The sequence below is a fragment of the Heptranchias perlo genome, chromosome 35 (genome assembly GCF_035084215.1).
Source record: "Heptranchias perlo isolate sHepPer1 chromosome 35, sHepPer1.hap1, whole genome shotgun sequence".
Classification (NCBI taxonomy): Eukaryota; Metazoa; Chordata; class Chondrichthyes; order Hexanchiformes; family Hexanchidae; genus Heptranchias; species Heptranchias perlo.
This window is the reverse complement of record NC_090359.1, coordinates 12,308,382-12,330,750: the sequence shown is the minus strand read 5'-3', so window position 1 is coordinate 12,330,750 and position 22,369 is coordinate 12,308,382. Positions and strand designations below refer to the sequence as shown.

Below are 22,369 nucleotides of genomic sequence, written 5' to 3'. Positions count from 1 at the left end.
AATCCCTGACGCTCAGCCTTCGGTGTCAGCCTCGTCATGTGGGTTCATTCTGGGTTCGAGATATGTTTCGTGCATTGAATATTTTTAGGCTGATGAATCAGTGTAAGACTTTGGTTCAATCTTGGATTCTGGGCTTGTTTTCAGTTTCAACACAAATTTGGGTTCTTGGCTTTTCTTTATGTTTATAATTCATTTTACATGAGTTGGTCACTTTAGAATTGGGATTGGTTCAGGGTCCCAGTTCAGTTTTATATTCTGTGTCAGTTTGGTCAATTTGAGATTCTGTGTTGTTTTGAGTTTCTGGCTCAGTATCTGGTTGTAACATACTCCACACAAACTGACCACAAGAGCTCCAATTAACTCAGGACCCTCAAGACTAACATTCTCCACACATCCAAAAACACCCAGCACTGCAAAATATTCCACAGGACCCCGGCAAAGACTGATCCTCACAGACTGATCTCAATGACCCCTAACATTACATCATACCTAAAAACAGCAGAAGAGCCTTAAACAAACTACAGAACGAACAAGTGAACCAGTGGAGTCAGCTAGGGTTCTGGGCCAGGTCGGGTTTCCAGGTCTGCTTGGTGTTTCGGGTCCGTTTAGGATTTGCCGTATATTAATATTCTGAGTCCGTTTAGGATAATGGATCAGTTTAGGGTTCAGATCAGCTTGTGGACGGAGCAAGCCCCTATTCCATCTCCCTGTTCCAAAAATCAAATTAATATACGGTCCCCAGATAGGGGACGTATCAGATATTAAATTGATAAGATTTTTTTTTCAAAAAATATACTTATTCATAAAATTTGTAACAATACAAACAATACAGTTGTCATCACATTTCAAACATACACAATACAGAATATACTTTTTGCAAGATACATAAAGTACAGTTCAATTATGATTCCAACAATACAGTTACACATTGTTCATAATTACAGTTCATGACACTCGAGGGTGCCTTATTGCATTACAATCAATAAGCTTATTGATTACAGATTCATTACAGGTACATTACATTTCATTACATAAATTTGTATTTTACATTCTGCCCGAGGTGGGTTTTCCCTGATTGCAGCCCCTCGGTTTACAATTGCGGGAGAGCTCGAAACGATAGCCTTTCCCCACAGAGCCTTTGCGGCGGCCGCACCCAGCTTCAGTGCATCCCTGAGCACGTGGACCTGGACCTTGGAATGTGCCAGTCTGCAACACTCGGTCGAGGACAGCTCCTTGCGCTGGAAGACCAGCAAATTTCGGGCAGACCAAAAGGCGTATTTCACCGAGTTGATGGTCTTCCAACAGCAGTTGATGTCTGTCTCTGAGTGCTTCCCTGGTAACAGCCCATAAAGCACAGAATCATGTGTCACAGAACTGCTCCCTTGTGGGAGAAACTGGAACCAGTTTAAAAATAAGGGGTCTCCCATTTAAGATGGAGATGAGGAGAAATTTTTCTCTCTGAGGGTCGTGAGTCTGTGGAACTCCCTTCTCCAGAGAGCAGCGGAGGCAGGGTCATTGAATATTTTTATGGCTAAGTTATATAGATTCCTGATTAACAAGGGAGTCAAAGGTTATCGTAGGTACACGGGAAAGTAGGGTTGTGGTCACAATCAGATCAGCCATCATCTTATCAAATGGCAGAGCAGGCTCGAGGGGCTGAATGGCCTACTCCTGCTCTTAATTTGTATGTATGAACCTGGACAGATACCACTGCATCTCTCTCCAGATCTTCTTTGCAAAGGGACATTCCAGGAGGAGATGGGTGACGGTCTCGTCCCCATCGCAACTTCCTTGGGGACAGCGCACGGTGGCACTGAGAGGTCGGGAGTGCATGAAGGATCTGGCAGGAAGGGCCCTTCTCACCACCAGCCAATCTACGTCTTGGTGCTTGTTTGAAAGCACTGGCGATGAGGTGTTCTGTCAAATGACTTTGGCAGAAAGCCTCATCGCTGCACAATGGGGGAATCCTTCCAATCGAACACGAAGGATTGTTAATGTTGTATCCACATCATGTACTTCTGTGCCCCAATAGCTTGTTGTGACACACAATCCCACACAATCCATTTCTCTTGTATTTTATACGATTACCGTGCACGTTTCTGTACTTATGGAGGTGTCTGTGGGTTCCTGTGGGTTTGATGTTGGTAATTTCAGCCTCCAATGCCTGTGTTTGAATACAGCCCACACTGACAGGAGGTAAATCTGTTTCACCTGCTGCTTGTAAGGATCCCACATTAAATCAGTCTGGGCAGCATCAATCCATTACTTACTGGGAATGGGCCCACTGCAAATATTGTATTTAATTAATGATCTCACTCAGATAAGATCAGAGCATGTGGAGTCAGGACGAAGAGCAGAATTATTAGCAAGCTGGGTACAAAACAGAAAACAGAGAGTAAGTGTTAAAGGTAGTTACTCAGACTGGCAAAAGTTCTGAGTGGTGAATCACAGGGATTGGTGCTGGGACCACTGTCTTCACCATTTATATAAACGATTTGGACTTGGGAATTGGAAGTATAATTTCAAAATTTGCGGACAACACCAAACTGGTGGGTATAGTTAATACTGAGGAGGAGTGTGACATAATACAGGAAGATATAAATAAATTTGCACAATGGGCGTGTAACTGGCAAATGAATCTCAATATAGATAAGTGTGAGGTTTTAAATTATGATGGGAAGAATAAGTGGGCCACTGCTTCAATAATGGGGTAAAGGAGCAGAGGCGTCTCGGGGTACAGATACACAAATCACTAAAAGTAACAACACAGGTTAATAAAGCCATTAAAAAAAGCAAACCAACACTGGGGTTCATTTCTAGAGGGATAGAATTGAAAAGCAGAGAAGTTATGTTAAACTTATATAGAACCTTGGTTAGACCACACTTGGAGTACTGTGAACAGTTCTGTTCTCCATATTATAAAAAGAATATAGAGGCACTTTATAGAGTAGGTGAAAAAAAGATTTACGAGAATGATACCAAAACCGAGAGGTTATCCCTAACAGGAAAGATTGAACAGGCTGGGGCTCTTTTCTCTCGAAAAGAGAAGACTGAGAGGTGACCTGATGGAGATCTTTTAGATTATGAGAGGGTTTGATAGAGGAGTCGTAGAGAAGATATTTCCACTTGCGGGGGAGACCAGAACTAGGGGCCATAAATATAAGATAGTCACTAATAAATCCAATAGGGAATTCAGGAGAAACCTATTTACCCAGAGAGTGATTAGAATGTGGAACTCGCTGCCACAAGGAGTAGTTGAGGCGAATAGCAGAGATGCATTTAAGGAGAAGCTCGATCAGCAGATGAGGGAGAGAAGAATAGAAGAATATGCTGATAGGGTTAGATGAAGCAGGGAGGGAGGGGGCTTGTGTGGAGCATAAACACCGGCATGGACCTGTTGTGGGGAATGGCCTATTTCTGTGCCGGACATTCTATGTAAGATAGGCTGCAGCATGGCTGGTGTTAAAAGTGAATCAGTGTCAAACTGGTGAAAATGTCGGTGCTATTGGGGTTTTGGGGCCACATCACCTTCCTTAGAATTAATAATAATAGGAACAAAACTTCACTCATTTAATCTTCTAATATGCAGAGCATATCTTTGCTTAGTTCGTGAATAATGAACCTAGGCCCTGCGAGTAAAATTGCAACTGACTGTCCACAAAGTTTAACGGAAACTGAGCAACTTGTGTTGATGTATCACCAGCCTGAAAATATAGGGCTCGATTTTAAAAGTAAAGAACGGGTGGGTTGGGGGCGGGGGTGCATTGAAAATTGCCACCATTTCAGACCTGTCTCCAACCCGCCCATTTCCCGTTTTCACAGGGGTGGGCGACCAACCCACTCCCAGGGGGCGGGTCGGGCCTCAGAACCTTTCAAGGAGGCTTCACGCATCCATTTTTTACTAATTCCCGATTTCAACCCCGGGGGGGGCCGGATTCCTGGGCCTTCTGTTTTACTCCTCGTGAAAGGAGGTGAGAAGGCCCGAGAGTAACAGGTAGGTGCCTAGAAAGGCACAGCTTGTGGGCCCTGAGGAGCAGGAGTGCTTCCCCCAGGCCCAACAAGCCGACCTGCACCGACACCCCTCCACCGATCCCAGACCCCCGACCCCGATCGTCCCCCTCCGACCCCCGACATTCCCCTCAATGATTGCTGACCCCTGCAATGACCCCCGATCCCATCCCACATGACTTGCGACCCCCGTGCCCACCTATGCCCATCCATGCCCCGTGCTCACCCGTGCCCCCATCCATGCAAACAAAGACTTACCTGAAGACGTCCTCTCCCTGGCTGGTTTCCCATCCCACTGAGACCAGCCTGTCAATCAACCGGTCAGTCAGACGGGAAACAAAAAAAATAAAAGATGTCCTTTCGTCAAAATCTTAAGGACGTCCCGGAAACCCGTACTCATGGGTTTCCTGACCTCAAATTGACCCGCCCCTTTCCCGGCTCCGTTTTAAAATCACCCTCATAATCTCTGAACATCAACCATGGAGTGGAGTGAACAAATAGGTGGCAGCTGCAGTTAAAGGCAGAGAAATGGAATATATAGAGAGAGATGGGTAGGGAGAGGGAGGGATGTGGAGAGACAGAGAAATGGAATATATAGAGAGAGGGAGGGTGGATAAAGAAAGGGAGCAACTTAAACAGAGAGGGGTGGACAGCAGACAGAGAGATCCAGGAACGGGGCAAAATGAGGGGATTGTGTAGAAAACGGGTCAGCAAAATTGCAGAGAACAGAGCCAGGCACAGAGAGAAAGTGGATCGGGACAGAGTGGGAGGGAAGAGAGAGGGTAAAGAGCGATTGATGGGGATGATAGAGAGGGACGAAAAGGAAGTGAGAGAGTGAGGGGTAGGGAAACAGTGAGGTGGACTCAGAGGTGAGAACTCGGTTGGGAGAGAATGGGAGATGGGGAGCAAGGTCGGGAGGGGTGCGGATCGAGTGAAAGGGACAGGGAGGAAGAGAGATACACTAGTGTGCAAGGAGTTGGAGGCAAATAAGCAGGGCAGCAGGAATAGTGAGATAGGCAATGGGAGATAGAGAGGGATGAAGACAGATACAGACCGTGTCAGAGAGAGAGATAGAGACTCGAACGGGAAGGTGGGAGACAGAGAGACAGGCCCACGGACAGCTGTGTTCATGCTGCAGGTCAGCCATTCTTTAAGATGATCTCAGCTATTTAGATTCACAGATTATTCATTTAATGGAGATTTCTTACAATAAAGAGAGAGCAGATCCCCAGTGACACCAGGACCAGAGTTTTATTAACACAGCACATGGAGATTTCTTACACAGTCCAACCCCTTACTGGCAAAGTCACACATTGTACAAAAGGGATCCAACAAACTCCTGAAATTTGTCACTTAGTTACAAAGAGGGTTATTCATATATCAGTGATAACGCCCTTTGTACAACTTGCTGTCTGCAGGAACTGAGCTCACTTGAGCCATGTTTATTTTTAAAAAAAATCTATGTCCCTGACCCCGTCTCCCCGTGCGTCCCTGACCCCGTCTCCCCGTGCGTCCCTGACCCCGTCTCCCCGTGCGTCCCTGACCCTGACCCCGTCTCCCCGTGCGTCCCTGACCCCGTCTCCCCGTGCGTCCCTGACCCTGACCCCGTGCGTCCCTGACCCCATCTCCCCGTGCGTCCCTGACCCTGTATTTGGCGTTTTCCCCTTTCACTCTTTCTGACTGAAACTTGTCTGATGAGTGGTAACACTGTCATACAAGGTACTTTCTGAATCCTCACTGCCTGTCTGTACAATTCACCTTCTCCCCCTAACCTCTGTGGTGTTGCCGTGGATTTCTTCCAAACACACATTGGCCTCACCCCTTCCTGCTTTGTCAACATCTCTTCCTTTGAGCATTATCTCTGGACTCCTCCCCTTCGATCACCTCCCTGCCGATCCCCATACCCCGCCCTCCCATTGCTCCACTGATCAGATCTCATTGACTTCCATTGGTTTCCTGACCCTCAACACGTTCCCTATAAGTCCCTCCAAGGTTTGCCTGTCCGACCTCTGCAAACGCCTCCATCTCCATGTCCCACACTCTTTGATCCTCCAACACTGGCCTTCTGTGCATTCACTCATTCCTCGGTTCCCCTTCTGCGGCAGTGCCTCCAGCTAACCCGGCTTTACTCTCTGTTAATCCCTTCTGAGTGACTGAAACTTCATCTACTCCTGTGAAATTCCTCCATCAACTATTCTAACTGAGTCATTGGCCTGATTTTTAAAAAAAAGACTTCACGCCTGTTTTGAAACATCAACAGACCTTCTGCGCCTGAATGATTCCGTGTTTCATGTCTACAAGGAGTGTGAGAGGTTGCAGCCCCTGTTCCACTATTTAAAGGGGCTGCTCCACAACTTCTGGCTGCGTTTCAGTCCCACGCTCCTCGTCTTTGGCCACCGGGTGAGGAGGAGGGCGGGTCAGTCGGAGGATCTCCTCGTGGGCCTGTCCAAGGTGGCCATCCACAGGTCCAGGTTAGACGGGGCCCGTGGGGGCGGTCGCTCCAACTGTCGGCCTCTCTTCTGCGGAATTCTCCGTGCCTGGGTGGCCCTGGAGATGGAGCACGCGGTGTCTGCCGGTTCGCTTGGGGCTTTCCGCGACCGGGGGGCACCGCAGGGGCTGGAGTGCATCCTGGACCGAAATAATAAAATTTAAATTTGACACTTATTTTGGGTTTTTTGGTTTTTCTGCACATGAACACACCCTAAACCCCGCTTCTTATAAAAGGGGGGCCTAAAAACACAAAAAAAATCAAAAAAAATCAAGCGTCATTCTGACTGCACTTCCAGTGAACACTTCAGAACCGAGCTGAGTGGAGGTCTGAGCAGAGCAAAACGACAGCCCTTGCCTGCCTCCTGAATCCGGGAGAAGGCAGAAAAAAAACCCATCAGTGATTCCCAGACTATTGAGGACCAACGGCTGTTAAAAATATCACAGACACGGAGTTACAGGAATGTTTTAAGGGGGCCCAGAAATAGTTAAAAGAGAGAATTAACCCCACAGATGCTGTAGGCGGGGCTCGATTATTAGTCCGGTCCGGTGGAAACTAATATCCAGTCGCTAATTCACAGCCCTTCCTCCGGACAATTACATTTCGGGTCAGATTCCCTGAGGACGTGTTTAAAAAATGATCTGAATACAGGAACATGTTTTGATAATGTTACTGTCTGTTGCTTTTGCTCATTTTTTGTCGGCTGCTGTAAAATTAAATTTTGATCTAACTTTTGAGAAGAAATGTGTTTAAAGGAGATAGCGTTGGCCCTGATGCTGAGTCCCTTTGGTAAATTGAGGTGATAATTTTGATCTGGAATTGAGTTGTGATGTTGGGAAGTCAGTTCCAGCTTCACTTCAGCCGTTTTCTTCATTTGACCAATTTACCAATTAGAGTAAACGGATATTTAATCACATTGAGCAGCTCCTCTCTGAACTTACTCTGGGTCACTGTGTAAATGGCCGTGTTCGTACAGGAACTCAGAAGCTGAAGCAGAATTCCCGCTTGTTCGAAGGTTGCAAAAGGGTTAAACAAAGATCGGCGGTTAAAGACACCTGAAATTCGATAATATAAAAAATATACGACCGTTGTCATCCAGAGCAGGATAAAACTGCCGGATATGGCAAAAAGTAAAACGATGGACCTTCTGCGGTTCTTCATCTCAGGGTCCTTGTCATTCTCACCATTGCTGAGGTCCCGGAGGCTCCTTCGGGCCCGACTGGCCACTAAAATGCGTCTGACGGTGAGAGCATTAAACAATAAAATCAAACAGAATGGAAGCAACGGGGTTAACAGCTGTTCAATCCAAGAAAATGCGATCCATGCGGGTAGAACATAAAACTGTGATGATACAAGGCAACCCCATGGTATATTGTTAACAGTAGGGTAATGATCATACACGAAGGGCCGGGGAATATTCTTTAAACCGAACAGCGCGCTCAAAGTCACGATAATCACAAGTGAAGTTTTCTCGTTGCAATATTTTGTTTTCAGCTTCTGACAACTAATGGCTACAAAACGATCAAAGGTAAAAGCGACCGTTAACCAAACAGAACTGTCTGTGGCAGTAGGAGCCAGGAAGAGAATGAATCTGCAAACACGAGTGTAGAGCAGGAAAGTGTCCCACCAATAAAGATGAGCAATCCGATATAAGATCACATTACAGGCAATCACCAGGAGATCCGCCGTCGCCATGGCCACCAGGTAGCGAGTGATACATTTGGAGAGACCGCACTTTCCACGGGACAGGATCACAATCGCCAGCAAGTTCACTGAGAGAAAGAGAGAGACAGAAACAGTGAAATCACCAACCGGGCTGATCAATGAGCTCTCAGTTTAACCGATGTACATGGGCTATGATTGTGTTTATTTATTGGTTTTTCCCCTTGGCTTCTGCCTCCTGTTCCGAAGGGGCAGCTCATTCTGGGAGGTTCCTTTCGGGTGACGGTGGCCCCGGGATCCCTCACCCGACAGCTGAGTCCTCACTTGTGATCCTTGAGATTAAGTTTATTCAGTCGATTCCGACACTGGGAGGTCCGCGGGGCAGAACGTCACCAACTATGAAAGTGAAAGGCGACAAGACGAGTTAAATCAGGAAATACAGACAAGGTGACTCTGGATTTGGCTTAAATCGTAATACGGGGGAAAAACCTAATGATTTGACCCACACAATACCAGAGACTTTGATTTTAGAAAATACATTGAAAACACGAGCCTGGTATTGAGTTGCTGCCCGTCATCTTTCAGTAATTAATTAGATCAGGTTTCCAGTGGAGTATTGTGAATGGATCATGACACAATATGTCAAGGAATTTAATTCTGTAACGTGCTCCAGTTATAACCAGGTCCAGTCTTTATATCTCAGCACAAGGCGTGAGAAAAACAAAGGACAGTCGGATCCTCGGAATAAGAGATCGATCCCAGGAGCCGCGCGGTATAAGAACAAATCACCGCCAACTCTCACTCATGGTCTCCAGCTAATCCCCCTCCCGAACCAGTGTCAAGACTGGTTTCCCCACTCTCCACAATAACACACATGGACTGAAGTATACAGTCATCGTCATTCAACTCGTCCAAACAATACTTTAAACATCAAACACATCAAAAGTCCTGTGAAGCCATTTTGCTGAAATATAATTATGATCTGAGAGGAACATTTGACGGGAACACAAGATTGTACCTTCGAGTGAGGAGGACAGTTTCTGTCACATGTTTTATTTATCTGATGCGTATTCCGTTTGTTCCCTGTCCTTCTATCCTGAAGACACTGACTCATGCCGGGATACACAGCCACAATCTGCTCTCCGGAACCCCAGGCGATCGGTCCTCGGGAAACACGACAATCTCACCCGGTCCTTCCTCACCCGATCTCCACAACAGGCGCGCTCTCCACCAGGAGGCAGTGGATTACACTCAGGACCGTGCGCCCTGCCTGTTTTACCCCTGCCTGGCCAGGGAGCACCAAGGACACATTTAGACCCCAGACTCGACAGTTCAGCACAGAGCGAGGGTGAGTTACTCGGTGCATTGACCAATGGGACAAGGATGGAAGTTTTAACTGTATCACAAAACGGTGAAGAATAACATTCCACATTTACCAGGCTCAGAGCACAAACAGCAACATAGTTAAACATTCTGTTACTTACACCGGACGTGCTGATAATGACTTACCAGGTACTCCAATTGCTGCCAGAACAGGATAATAAATGAATTCTATCTCCGTAAATAGCGGCAGACCCATTTCTCTGCGAAGACGATTTCTTTCGGTGCTGTAAAGAGGTATGTGAACTGCGATAGTCAGGTAACGAAGTTAAAACAGCGGGATACTTATAGTGTAAATAAACCCCGAATGGGACAATTAGATCGCATCCCGACTGACATCACATATTACTTACAGACTCCTGAACAAATAAGTTTTGGTCCCATCTGACCTTTGACTATCACACTCATTAAGGTGACGGAACATTACACATCGACCAGCTGAGTAACCTTTTGGAGCAATGAGTTCAACAATGACAGAGTCACAATTTCTAAGTTTAATAAATTACATGAAGATTGAAACCACAAGCACACAGTGTAAGAAATATCGAAACCCAGTTCACCAATGTGTCATTTTAACTTGAATCTTCTGTACTCCCATTCCCAGACCGGTCCTGCTATTCCCTGTCGCCCTGCTATGTAATTTAGCACAGTCCGTGTCACCTTGTTTCACTCGTTCCCCCTCTTTCTGTCTCTCCCAATGCCCAGGTCTCTCTCCCTCACAAACACTCCTTTTACTGGACTCCCAAATTTCTCTGTCTGTTAATCTACCTCTTTTATTCCCTCTTTCTCTGGAACTCCATTTTCTTCCTGATTTCCTCTCTTTCTGGCTAACGGTAGTTAACTCAAAATGATTTTTGAGACTGAGATTGATAGATTTTTATTTGATGAAGATATCAAGGGATATGGATCAAAGGCGGGTAATTGGAGTTGAGGTACAGATCAGCCATGATCTGACTGAATGGCGGCACAGGATCGAGGGGCTGAATGACCCACTTCTGTTCTTATAAGATAATTTTTCACTTCTTTATTATTGGCCGCAGCTCACACTCTGGGCTCAAACGAGTTGTTACTCACTCTTTTCTGCCAGCTGGTGGAATTTACGTTAAAGTCTGGCTGATCTCTGCACCTCAGTGAAAGACAGAGCCAAGCATAGTTCTGGGAGCCTTTGCGACTTGTCTGACCGCTGCAGGCAGACCACAGCTCTTAAAGGGACAGTGCATCAAAAATCCAGAACCACAAGCTGAAGGGAAGCAAGCAACAATGTCCCGACAGGTCACTCAGCAGCTGGGCAGCAGCTCATGGCCGAGTGTTTGACGACAGTCCTTTTATCATTTACTCTCAAACCCGAGTCACTCAAAACATTCTAGAAACACTCAGCGAGTCGGGCCCCATCTGTGGAGAGAACAGACCAATTAACTGAGATCTCAATGAGATGAGGAACAAGACACGGCCCCCTGTGAGAAACAAAGAACTTGCATTTATATAGCACCTTTCACATCCTCCTTTAAGACATTCCTTAAAACCTGCCTGTTTGACCAAGCTTTTGGTCACCTGTCCTAATATCTCCTTACGTGGCTCGGTGTCAAATTTTGTTTGAAAATCGCTCCTTTGAAGCGCCTTGGGACGTTTCACTACCTTAAAGGCTCGATATAAATGCAAGTTGTTGTTGATGTTATTCACGGTGAGATTGTGCGTTTCATTTCTTCCTCATTATTGTGGTTCTGACATTGAGGTGAAGAGTGACAGAGAGCAGATTTTAAAACCGTTGGAATATCAGTGAAATTAAATTGTGGCAAGTGAGAAACTCCAAGTCAGTTTTGCTCTGTATTTCCTGCATCCAATATTGCAGATAAATGAAAGTGAAGCTTTTGAAGGCAGAAAGTTTAATCGCCCCGTCGGAGGAATTGAACCCCTGTCTTTCCACGTGACAGGCGAAGATACTCATCACTATACTCATGGAAAAGGCCATCCCTGATCACTTCCTTGTATCCCTCTGTACCCACATCCCCCTTCCCCCTCCAAAACCCACTTCCTTCTGTGTTCGCCCATCAAAAAAACCCTCCCCCCAAGTCACTTACAATCACAATTTCAAAGTCCCAACTGTCCAGCCTTTGGCCCTCCATTCACCACGACATTTCTGCAGCTACCGATCTGCTCAATCACACTCTCACCTCCACTTTTGATGCGGTTGTCCCCATTAAAACCATTACTCTCTCTCACACTGTTCGGCCACCCTGGTACAGCGCTCATCTCCTCTCCCTTAAGTCCAAGGGACAGGGTAAGGTAGCGTGGTGATTATGTTACTTGACGAGTAATCCACGCACCGAACAAGGCTCAGGCAATCCAAGAACACAACGCCCCACATTGGGCGATTTGTGTTCTGTGTACAAAATTATGAGGGGCACAGATAGGATGGATACTAAGGAGCTTTTTCCCTTCGTTGAGGGTTCTATAACAAGGGGACATAGATTCAAGGTAAAAGGCGGGAGGTTTAGAGGGGATTTGAGAAAGAACTTTTTCACCCAGAGGGTGTTTGGAGTCTGGAACTCACTGCCTGAAAGGGTTGTGGAGGCAGGAACCCTCACAACATTCAAGAAGCATTTGGATGAGCACTTGAAATGCCATAGCATACAAGGCTACGGACCAAATGCTGGAATATGGGATTAGAGTAGACAGGGCTTGATGGCCGGCGCGGACACGATGGGCCGAAGGGCCTCTATCCGTGCTGTATAACTCTATGACTCTCTATGACTCTATAACATACCGGATTGTCATAAAAACCCCTCTGGTTCACTAATGCCCCCCTGAGGGAAGGAAACATGCCGTCCTCAGACCAATAGCAATGAGGTTGATTCTTAACGGTTCTCTGAAATGGCCTAACAAGCGACTCAGTTGCACAATCCCGCTACGTAATAAGAATAAAACAATACGGGCCACACGCACCGAACAAGGCTCAGGCAATCCAAGCACAGTCGACCCTATGAAGTTCACCCCACGAACATTAGGGGACTTGTGCCAAAATTGGGACAGCTGTCCCAGAGATTGGTCAAGCAACAGCCTGAAATAGCGACACTCACAGAATCATGCCTTTCAGCCAAAGCCCGAGACTCCTCCATCATTATCCCTGGGTATGTCCTGACCCACCAGAGGTGGCAGCACAGTGGTATACAGTCAGGAGGGAGTGGCCGTGACAGTCCGCAACAGTTGACTCTGCACACCATGAAATGTCATGGTTTCAGGTCAAACAAGGGGAAGGAAACCTCCTGCTGATTCCCACTTACCGACCTCCCTCAGCTGATGAATCGTTACTCCTCCCTGTTGAGCACCACTTGGAGGAAGCAGTGAGGGTAGCAAGTGCACCGGATGTACTCTGATTGGGGAAACCTCACTGTCCATCACCAAGAGTGGTTCGGTAGCACCACTGCTGGCCGAGTCCTGAAGGACATAACTGCCATACTGGGATTGTGGCAGGTGGTGAGAGAACAAACATGAGAGAAAAACCTTTTGGACTTCGTCCACATCAATCTACCTGTCGCAGATGCATCTGCCCATGACAGCATTGGTTGGAACGACCACTGCATAGTCCTTATGGAGACGAAATTCCGACTTCACACTGTCCAGCATATTGTGTGGTGGCCGTGCTCAATGGGATAGATTCAGAACAGATCTATGCAACTCCAAACTGGGCATCCATATGGTGCTGTGGGCCAACAGCAGCAGCTGAATTGTATTCCGCCACAATCTGTAACCTCCTGGCCCGGCATATACCTCACTCTACCATTACCAACAAGCCAATGGATCAACCCTGGTTCAATGAGGGGTGTAGAAGTGCGTGTCAGGAGCAGCACCAGGAGTACCTAAAATGAGGTGTCAACCTGGTGAAGCTACAATTGTCCTACAACACAGGACTACATGCAAGCCAAACAACAGAAGTAGCATGCTGGAGAGCACAGCTAAGCAATCCCACAACCAACGGAGCAGATCAAAGCTCTGCAGTCCTGCCACATCCAGTCCTGAATGGTGATGGACAATCATCCTCAATGATGGCAGAGCCCAGCACGTGAGTGCAAAAGACAAGGCTGAAGTGTTTGCAACCATCTTCAGCCGGAAGTGCCAAATGGATGATCCTTCTCGGTCTCCTCCTGAGATCCCCACCATCACAGAAGCCAGTCTTCAGCTAATTCGATTCACCCCACGTGATATCAAGGAACGGCTGAGCGCATTGGATTCAGCAAAGGCAAAGGGCCCTGACAAAATCCCAGCTGTAGTGCTGGAGACTTGTGTTCCAGAACTAGATGCGCCTCTAGCCAAGCTGTTCCAGTACAGCTACAAAACTGGCATCTACCCAACAAAGTGGTTAATTGCCCAGGTATGTCCTGTTCACAAAAAGCAGGAGAAATCCAATTCATCCAATAACCGCCCCATCAGTCTACTCTCAAAGATCAGCAGAGTGATGGAAGGTGTCGTCGACAGTGTTATCAAGCAGCATTTACTCACGAATCACCTTCTCACCGATGCTCAGTTTTGGTTCCACCAGGATCACTCGGCTCCAGACTTGATTACGGCCTTGGTCCAAACATGGACAAAACAGCTGAATGCCAAAGCTGAGGTGAGAGTGATTGCCCTTGACACCAAGGCAGCTTTTGACCGAGTGTGGCATCAAGGAGCCCTAATAAAATTGAAGTAAATGTGAATCAGAGACAAAACTCTCCAGTGGCTGGCGTCATAGCTAGCACAGAGGAAGATGATAGTGATTGTTGGAGGCCAATCATCTCAGACCCAGGACATCGCTGCAGGAGTTCCTCAGGGCAGTGTCCTAGGCCCAACCATCTTCAGCTGCTTCATCAATGACATTCACTCCATCATAAGGTCAGAAGTGGGGTGTTCGCTACTGATTGCACTGTGTTCAGTTTCATTCACAACCCCTCAGATAATGAAACAGTCCGTTCTCACATGCAGCAAAACCTGGACAACATCCAGGCTTGGGCGGATAAGTGGCAATTAACATTCACGCCAGACAAGTGACAGGCAATGATCATCTCCAAGAGAGAGTCCAACCACTTCCCCTTGACATTTAATTTCATTACTGTTGCCGAATCGCCCACCATCAACATCCTGGGTGTCACCATTCACCGGAAACTTAACTGGTGAAGCCACATAAATACTGTGGCTGCAGGAGCAGATCAGAGGCTGGGTATTCTGCGGCGACTGACTCACCTCCTGACTCCCCAAAGCCTTTCCACCATCAACAAGGCACTAGTCAGGAGTGTGAAGAAATACTCGCCACTTGCGTGGATGAGAGCAGCTCCAACAACACTCAAGAAACTCGACACCATCCAGGACAAAACAGCCCGCTTGATTGGCACCTCATCCACCTTAAACATTCACTCCCTCCACCACCGGCGCACCGTGGCTGCAGTGTGTACCATCCACAGGAAGCAATGCAGCAACTCGCCAAAGCTTCTTCGTAAGGACCTCCCAAAACCTCGACTCTACCACCTAGAAGGAAAAGGGCAGCAGGTCCACGGGAACAACACCACCTGCACAGTCCCTTTCAATTCACACACCATCCTGACTTGGAAGTACATCGCTGTGTCAAAATCCTGGAACTCCCCATCTACCAGCACTGTGGGAGTACCTTCACCATACAGACTGCAGCGGTTCAAGAACGGAAGCTCACCACCACCTTCTCAAGGGCAGTTAGGGATGAGCAATACCTGCTGGCCTTGCCAGCAATGCCCACATCCCATGAAAGAATTTTAAAAATCATCCAAATAACCTCTGGTCTGTCTCTCCCTATGTTTGAGTCACTCTATGTTTATATGTATGCGTGTGTGTCTGTTTCTTTGTGTAGGTGTGTCTTTCTGTGTATTTTTGTGTCTGTCGATGCATGCGTGTGTCTCACATTTTCTATATTTTCCTGAATGCGTCTGTTTCTCCTTCTTTCTCTCTCTCACTCTCTCCCGCGCTCCCCACATAATTTTACTCTGGACATAATCGAACAAAGAGATGAAAAAGTGGTCGGGAAGTCTTTTTTCAACAGTGGCCCGTGGAAAATTAAACAAACTGTCATCAAACAATCGTTCAAAAAGAATCAGTAAAACATGAAGCATCTGTGGTGAATGTCCGGTAACACCCAGCATCGATTCCTCGTTGGTACAGTGGTGAGTATCCCCGCCTGTCACGTGGGAGACAGGGGTTCAATTCCCCGACGAGGAGGTTATTGCTGCTTTCGAAGTTTCACTTTCATTTATCTGCAATATTGGATGTTGAAAATAAAATGAAAAACTGACTCGGCCTTTCCCACTTCCACAATTTGATTTCACAGCGATTTTAAAATCTGCTCTCTGCCTCACTCTTCAGCTCGATGTGAGAACCACAATGATAGGCAAGAAATAAAATGCAGAATTGTGCTGTGGACAGACCGGGTCTGAGTCACCAGCCCGAAACAGGGAGAGACCGATCGAGAGAGAGACAGACAGAAAGAAAAAAGATGGAGATACAGAGAGAGACAGGTCTCGGAACAGGCGCAGATGAGAAAGCAGACTCGGAAGATCTCACATACAGCAATGAAAAGGATGCATGTTTCAGTGAATCTATTTTAACTACTTCTTTGATGACAGTTTGTTTAACTTTCCACATGCCACTGCTGAAAGAAGACTTACTTTCTATCTCTTTGTTAGTCAAGGTCCAGAGAAAAATTATGTGGGGAACAGGGAAAAAGTGACAGAAAGAAAGAGACACTCAGAAACGGGTAGAAAAAGTGAGACACACGCAGACATATTCACACATACACAAACACACACATTCATAGCTACATACACACTCACACAAAGACACACCGGCATGTACACACAAACACACACCCTCCAATAACCTGAAAGTAACACAGGACTACTTGCCAAACAGCAGAAGCAGCATGCTATAGACAGAGCAAAGCAATCCCACAACCAACGGATCTTCTGCAGTCCTGCCACACCCAGTTGTGAATGGTGGTGGTCAATTAAACAACTAACGGGAGGAGGCTCTGTGAACATCCCCATCCTCAATGATGGTAAAGCCCAGCACGTGAGTGCAAAAGACAAGGCTGAGCTCTGAGCAACCATCTTCAGCCAGAAGTGTCGGGTGGATGATCCATCTCGGCCTCCTCCCGATATCCCCACCATCAGAGAAGCAAGTCTGACATCGAGGTGAAGAATGACGCACAGAGCAGATTTTAAAACCGCTGGAATATCAGTTCATTTAAATTGAGGAAAGTGGGAATCTCCGAGTCAGTTTTACACTGCACTTTCCACATCCAATATTGGAGATAAAAGCTTTTGAAGGCAGCGAAAGTTTAACCTCCTCGTCGGGGAATTGAACCCCGGTCTCCCGCGTGACAGGCGGGGATACTCACCACTATACTAACGAGGAACTACGATATTGATTCTACACTCACCCCAGATGGCGTTAAAAATGCTTCATGTGTCAGTGAATTTCTTTCAACGATTTATTTGATCACAGTTTGTTTAATTTTCCACGGGCCACCGTTGAAAGAACCTTTAACATTTCCATCTCTTTGTTAGACAACGAACAACTGACTCTGTCTTTCTTTCGTTCTTTCTTTCTCTTTTATCGTGGTGAGTTGCCCCGCCTTCGTCCGTGGTTTAATTCCCTGACGCCAACTTTAATTTTATGTCTTCGCCAAGCTTCTTCCAGATGTTTGATTTTCCTCCCCGCCTTTTTTCCACGAGAGTGCCCTCCTTCCCCCCCGGCGGAGGCCTTGTTTTTTTATTCTTCGAGTGTGTTCATGTGCAGTCAACAATAAACCCAGAATATGTGTCATAATAATTTTTTTCCCTTGTGTTTTCGGCCCTCTTTCATAAGAAGGGGGGGTTTGGGTGGTTTTTTTTGTCGACTGGAAGTTCAGTCAGAATGAGGCTTTTTTTCCCCCTTTTTCCTTGTGTGTTTTTAGGCCCCCCTTTTATAAGTAGTGGGGGGGGGGGGGTTCAGGGTGTGTTCATGTGCAATAAACCAAAAAACCCAAAATAAGTGTCAAATAATAATTTTATTATTTCGGTCCAGGATGCACTCCAGTTTCGTCTAGTTTTCTCGTTTAGCCTCATCTGGGACAATTGGAGTCAGCTGACTGCAGGTTGTGTATAAAAGGTGCTGGTTGGTGGGGAAAGTGATAGTTGAGTTGTTTGGTATCATGGGGGATTTAGTGGTGAGAGGTTCGGTCCCGGTCCCGGTCCCGGTCCCGGTCCCGGTCCCGGTCCCGGTCCCGGTCCCGGTCCCGGTCCCGGTCCCGGTCCCGGTCCCGGTCCCGGTCCCGGTCCCGGTGTTAGTTGGAGCTGTTTGTTGCTCTGATATTTGGGAACAGTTTAGAGGCCAGAGATTTCCATGGAAAAAAAAAGAAAAAGAAAAAAAAAAGGTGCTGGTTGGTGGGTGAAGTGATAGTTGAGTTGTTTGGTATCATGGGGGATTTTGTGGTGAGAGGTTTGTTCCCGGTGCTGGTGTTAGTTGGAGTGGTTTGTTGCTCTGACATTTGGCAACAGTTTAGAGGGCAGAGATTTCCATGGAGAAGAGTAAAACCCACCCCTGTGCCCCAGAGAGTCCCTCTCCCTGTGCCTCCCTTTGATTCCCATTTCAGTGTGTCTGAGGGGAGAAGTCTGTCCCCACTGCAGACTGTGATGGTGCAGTGTGGAGAGCAGAACCTGCTGGTGAGGGTAGACATGGATTTATTTAGAACCAGGCACCTGATTAAAGCTGCTGACCTGACCCTGGGGACAGCAGGTTGTTGGCCAACTGGGATCTACTCTCAGAACCACACTGTCCTCTTTGACTATGGGCTCCATGAATGTGGCAGCAGATTGCAGGTAATGTGATTCCTCAACTCTTGCTCCAATTTCACTGTGTAGATTACTGCCCACTCAGAACTCATTAACATCGGGTGAAACTCCAGCCACTGAGGAGATCCCTGAATGAAATCTGTGTATAAATTCTTGCCCACTGTTAAATATCACCCTGTGTGAAACTACTTCTTTATGTTGCCATGTCTATCTTAGCTTCATATTTAAAAAGAACTTCAAATTGTCACTGAGGGACTGCATCTTTCTTAAATGGGTCATTACTACTCTCACTCTGAGATTCAATTCTATTGACCTTGAACCTTCACCTACATTTCTCCAAACCACTCTGTTCTTTTGTGCCTCAATTGATTTATCTTTTCTGTGCCTTCCTGTGGATATTCAGGCCTGTTGCCTCAACTTGTGGTCAATGAATGTTCAGTGTGGAAGTTCCTGTTGAGACTTCTCTTGAAAGATGAAACAAGTGGAATAATAATTGGGATACAATGAATTAAAGGGGAACTCCACTTTTGGTTATTACACCTGCCAATCCCCTTGATTCCATGGATACAGATGAGGTTTAAAAGTGATGTTGTGTTTTGTGCTCCTTATCAGGGGTAACTTGAAGCCCCTTAAGGTGAAAACTCTATTCTATTTGGGAAAGAATGCTCATCAAATCTGGCTGTGCCAATCATTTCAGGGTTTCTGACTGCAGGCCTGAAGTCCCCTGTAATAGAAGGTGGACTGAGCAGAGTAACAGAGGCTGCTGCAGGCAACTTCTGCCAATGGTGGAGCTGCTTCAATCATGTGTGATTGAGGAGCAGTGAAAACCCCTCAAACTGCTGTTTAACAGGGCAGGAAAATGACCAGAAATAGCTCTTGTCCAATAAGACCAGCTCTTCATTCCTTAAGCTGATGTCTTTCAGATGGCTGGAGATTTCCTGGTCTTCACCACCCACCTGAACCATACCCCAAATGCTTGTGGATCTGTCATTGTGAGAACTAATGGAGCAGTCATTCCCATTGAGTGCCACTATTTTAGGTAAGAATCTTTACTCTATTGCAAATGAGGTCTACAGCAGGTGCAGTTCTCTGAAGTTGTCCTGAAATTACACGCCTGTCCTTCCAGGAAGGGCAATGTGAGCAGTGACCCTATCAAGCCCACCTGGATCCCATTCAGCTCGACCAAGTCTGGAGAAGGGCTTCTGTCATTCTCACTGTGTCTTATGAACGGTATGTGATGGGTGGATGGGGAGTGCTTTTCTGTCGTCTCCCACTGGGAGTTACACCCACTGTCTCCAACCCTTGTCCTCTTGTACTTCAGATGATTGGCTTACAGAGCGCACCTCGACTGTCTACTACCTGGGTGACCTCATTCACATTGAGGCCTCTGTTTCAATGACCAACCACATGCCCTTGAAGCTCTACATTGACAGCTGTGCAGCTACATTGAGCCCAGACAAGGATTCCACCCCAAGATACAACATCATTGACTACCATGGGTAAGGAGCTCTCTGCCTATTCCAGCTGGTTATGTCCCAAAGGTTCACTTAATTCACTTTGTCTGTTTTTTAAATCTTTCTTCAGTTGCCTCCTGGACAGCAAAGCTGAGGACTCCTTTTCAACCTTTGTGTTGCCAAGAGGTGAACGTGAGCTGGACAAACTCCAGTTTGACCTGGATGCATTCCGCTTCTTTGGAGATGACCGTTCCTTGGTAAGAGGAAGCCAAACATTGGGTTCCCCATGTTGGGAGGAGGTCACTAAATAACAACTTGTATTGAATGTGTCCCTCAGATTTTCATCACCTGTCACCTGAAAGTTGCTGCAGTGGATCCTCTCTATGTTGGAGGTCACCCTTTACCCTCTCTAACTGGAATGTTTGATATTGCAGGGAGTGATGCTGAATTGAAGTGGGAGGGTGAGGCCTCACTTGGACCCCTGGTCATTCTGGATCCTGAAGTGTCAGACCTGGCAACTGAGCCCCTTAATGATGTTGAGCAAAGGATGCAGGAGAGGTCTCCAGGTGGTGAGTTGGCGGACTGCTGGTTTCCATTTTCCCCTCAATATTTCCTTCACTCACTAACCATTGGTTTCTTCTTCCGTTTTAGGTGTGGAGTCTGAGGTGGTCCTGATCCTGATCCTGGCCCTGACTGTGACCGCTGTCTCTGATCTCTGCTTTTTTTTCTTAGGCCCCCCTTTTATAATTAGTGGGGGTTTAGGGTGTGTTTGTGCAGAAAACCAAAAACCAGTGTCAAATTAAGATTTTATTATTTTTGTCCAGGATGCTCTCCAGCCCCTGCAGTGCCCATCGGCGGACATGGTGTCGCCATATTCCATCGAGCTACACCCACCCCAAGTCTCAGGCTGACTAATAACAAAGGCCTTGCAAAAGAAAACCTCCTCTCCCCAATTCCCACTGTTTGGAGAGGGGCTCCTTTGCAGGATTTTGTAAAAAAGAATATCCGTGATAGTGGGAGGGAGGGATGGTCGAATGGGAAGGAGGGAGTCTGCAGGGGTGGGCTGCTGCAGAAGTGGGTGGAAGAGGGGTGGGGTTGCACCTTAACAGGTGGATCTTCTGGTGGGCAGGGGGAGGAGATGTCTTCCCCTCGACAGCTGGAGCTGCCCAGTCCTCCACAGATTGAAAAGTAACTTCACCCAGGCAGCTCCAGCTGTCCTGGGCCAGACACTGGGGGGGAAACCCCCTGTTCTGTATGATCTTTCCTCCCCCGACCTTCAGTTGGTCACACTGCACCGCACCGACCTCCTCTTCCTCCCCCCCCCCCCCCCTCTGTTGGATGGTATCGGTCAGCAGCAGCACACCCCTCAGTGAATGGTGGTCGTCTTCTTCCTCCTTCCTCCCTGTTGGTTGTTTGTTCCTCTCCTTCTCCTGGATTCAGTTATATAAGCAAGGGCTAGTTCTTTTCACCCTGCTCTCCACCCAGAGCTTTAACTCTGACCTCTGCTCCACTCAGCAGTATTAACTGGCAAGTTCAGTCAGGCTGATTCCTGGATGGATTGATGGTCTGTCTGAAAGACATCCAATCGTATCCCAACAGTGACTCCTTATTTTTTCTTTTAGAAATTTATGAAATAGGACAATGGAAGTGATTGAACGAAAGGAGCATCCGAAAGACATTGAGTTGGATCAAAAACAGTTTTTTACTATTTTCACCACTCCGCTCAGCTCAGGAGTGTGGGATGGAAGAGCAGCCGGGGGTTTATCAGCTACTCTTTTTCTGATGAGTCTGAAAGACATCCAATCGCATCAAAGCAGTGACCTTTTTGCTGTTTTTAGCAGCCAGGATTTTTTCGCGACTTTTTTCCATTCCCAACAGCGACATTTTTTAGGCCCCCCTTTTAAAAGGAGGGGGATTTGGGGTGTTTTTATGTGCAAAAATCCCAAAGAAAAACCAAAACCAGTTTCAAATTATAATTTTATTTTCCTCGTTCAGGATGCACTCCAGCCCCTGCGGTGCCCACCGGTTGCGGAAAGCCTCAAGCGTACCGGCAGACACCGCGTGCTCCATCTCCAGGGCCACCCGGGCGCGGAGCATTCCGCGGAAGAGAGGCAGACAGTCCGAGCGACCGCCCCCACAGGCCGCAAGCAACCTGGACCTGTGGATGGCCACCTTGGACAGGCCCACGAGGACGTCCGCCGGCCTGCCCGCCCCCCTCCTCACCGGGCGGCCAAAGATCAGGAGCGTGGGACTGAATTGCAGCCAGAACCTGAGGAGCAGCCCCTCCAAATAATCACAGGGGCTGCAGTCTCCCACACCCCGTGAACAAATGAAACACGGACTCCTCCAGGCCGCAGAAATTGCAGGCGGCCTGGGAGTCCGTAAAATGGGGTAAACGCCTATTGCACGCGACTGCTCCGTGCAACACTCTCCACCCCAGATGCCCGATGTAACACGGGAGGATCCCCGAGTGGAGAGCCCCCCCATCTGGGGACTCCCGCCTCTGCCGGACGGCAGGCCAGGGCGTGTCCGGGCGAGAGACGAGG

At 47.3% G+C, this 22,369-nt stretch overlaps 2 protein-coding genes, 1 non-coding gene and 1 pseudogene across 3 annotated transcripts; 1 reads left to right on the top strand and 3 right to left on the bottom strand.

The window, feature by feature from the left end:
* Positions 1-621: 621 nt before the first annotated feature.
* Positions 622-794, bottom strand: LOC137302616 (U2 spliceosomal RNA; annotated as a pseudogene).
* A 6,018-nt stretch (positions 795-6,812) lies between these two features.
* LOC137302239 (probable G-protein coupled receptor 139) lies at positions 6,813-11,903 on the bottom strand. Its single transcript, XM_067971892.1, has 3 exons — positions 11,843-11,903; positions 9,668-9,784; positions 6,813-8,268 (listed from the first exon to the last, which is right to left on the bottom strand). The coding sequence occupies exons 1-3, from the start codon at positions 11,901-11,903 to the stop codon at positions 7,367-7,369; spliced, it is 1,080 nt and encodes a 359-aa protein (XP_067827993.1). The 3' UTR covers positions 6,813-7,366.
* A 4,976-nt stretch (positions 11,904-16,879) lies between these two features.
* Positions 16,880-16,951, bottom strand: trnad-guc (transfer RNA aspartic acid (anticodon GUC)). Its single transcript has one exon. It is a non-coding gene; the product is annotated as a tRNA-Asp (tRNA).
* A 1,230-nt stretch (positions 16,952-18,181) lies between these two features.
* Positions 18,182-20,734, top strand: LOC137302238 (zona pellucida sperm-binding protein 3-like). The gene is made up of 6 exons (XM_067971891.1): positions 18,182-18,390; positions 19,293-19,408; positions 19,496-19,599; positions 19,691-19,868; positions 19,954-20,074; positions 20,648-20,734. Exons 1-6 carry the CDS (start codon positions 18,211-18,213, stop codon positions 20,732-20,734), a joined length of 786 nt encoding a protein of 261 aa, XP_067827992.1. The 5' UTR covers positions 18,182-18,210.
* The last annotated feature ends 1,635 nt before the right edge of the window (positions 20,735-22,369 follow it).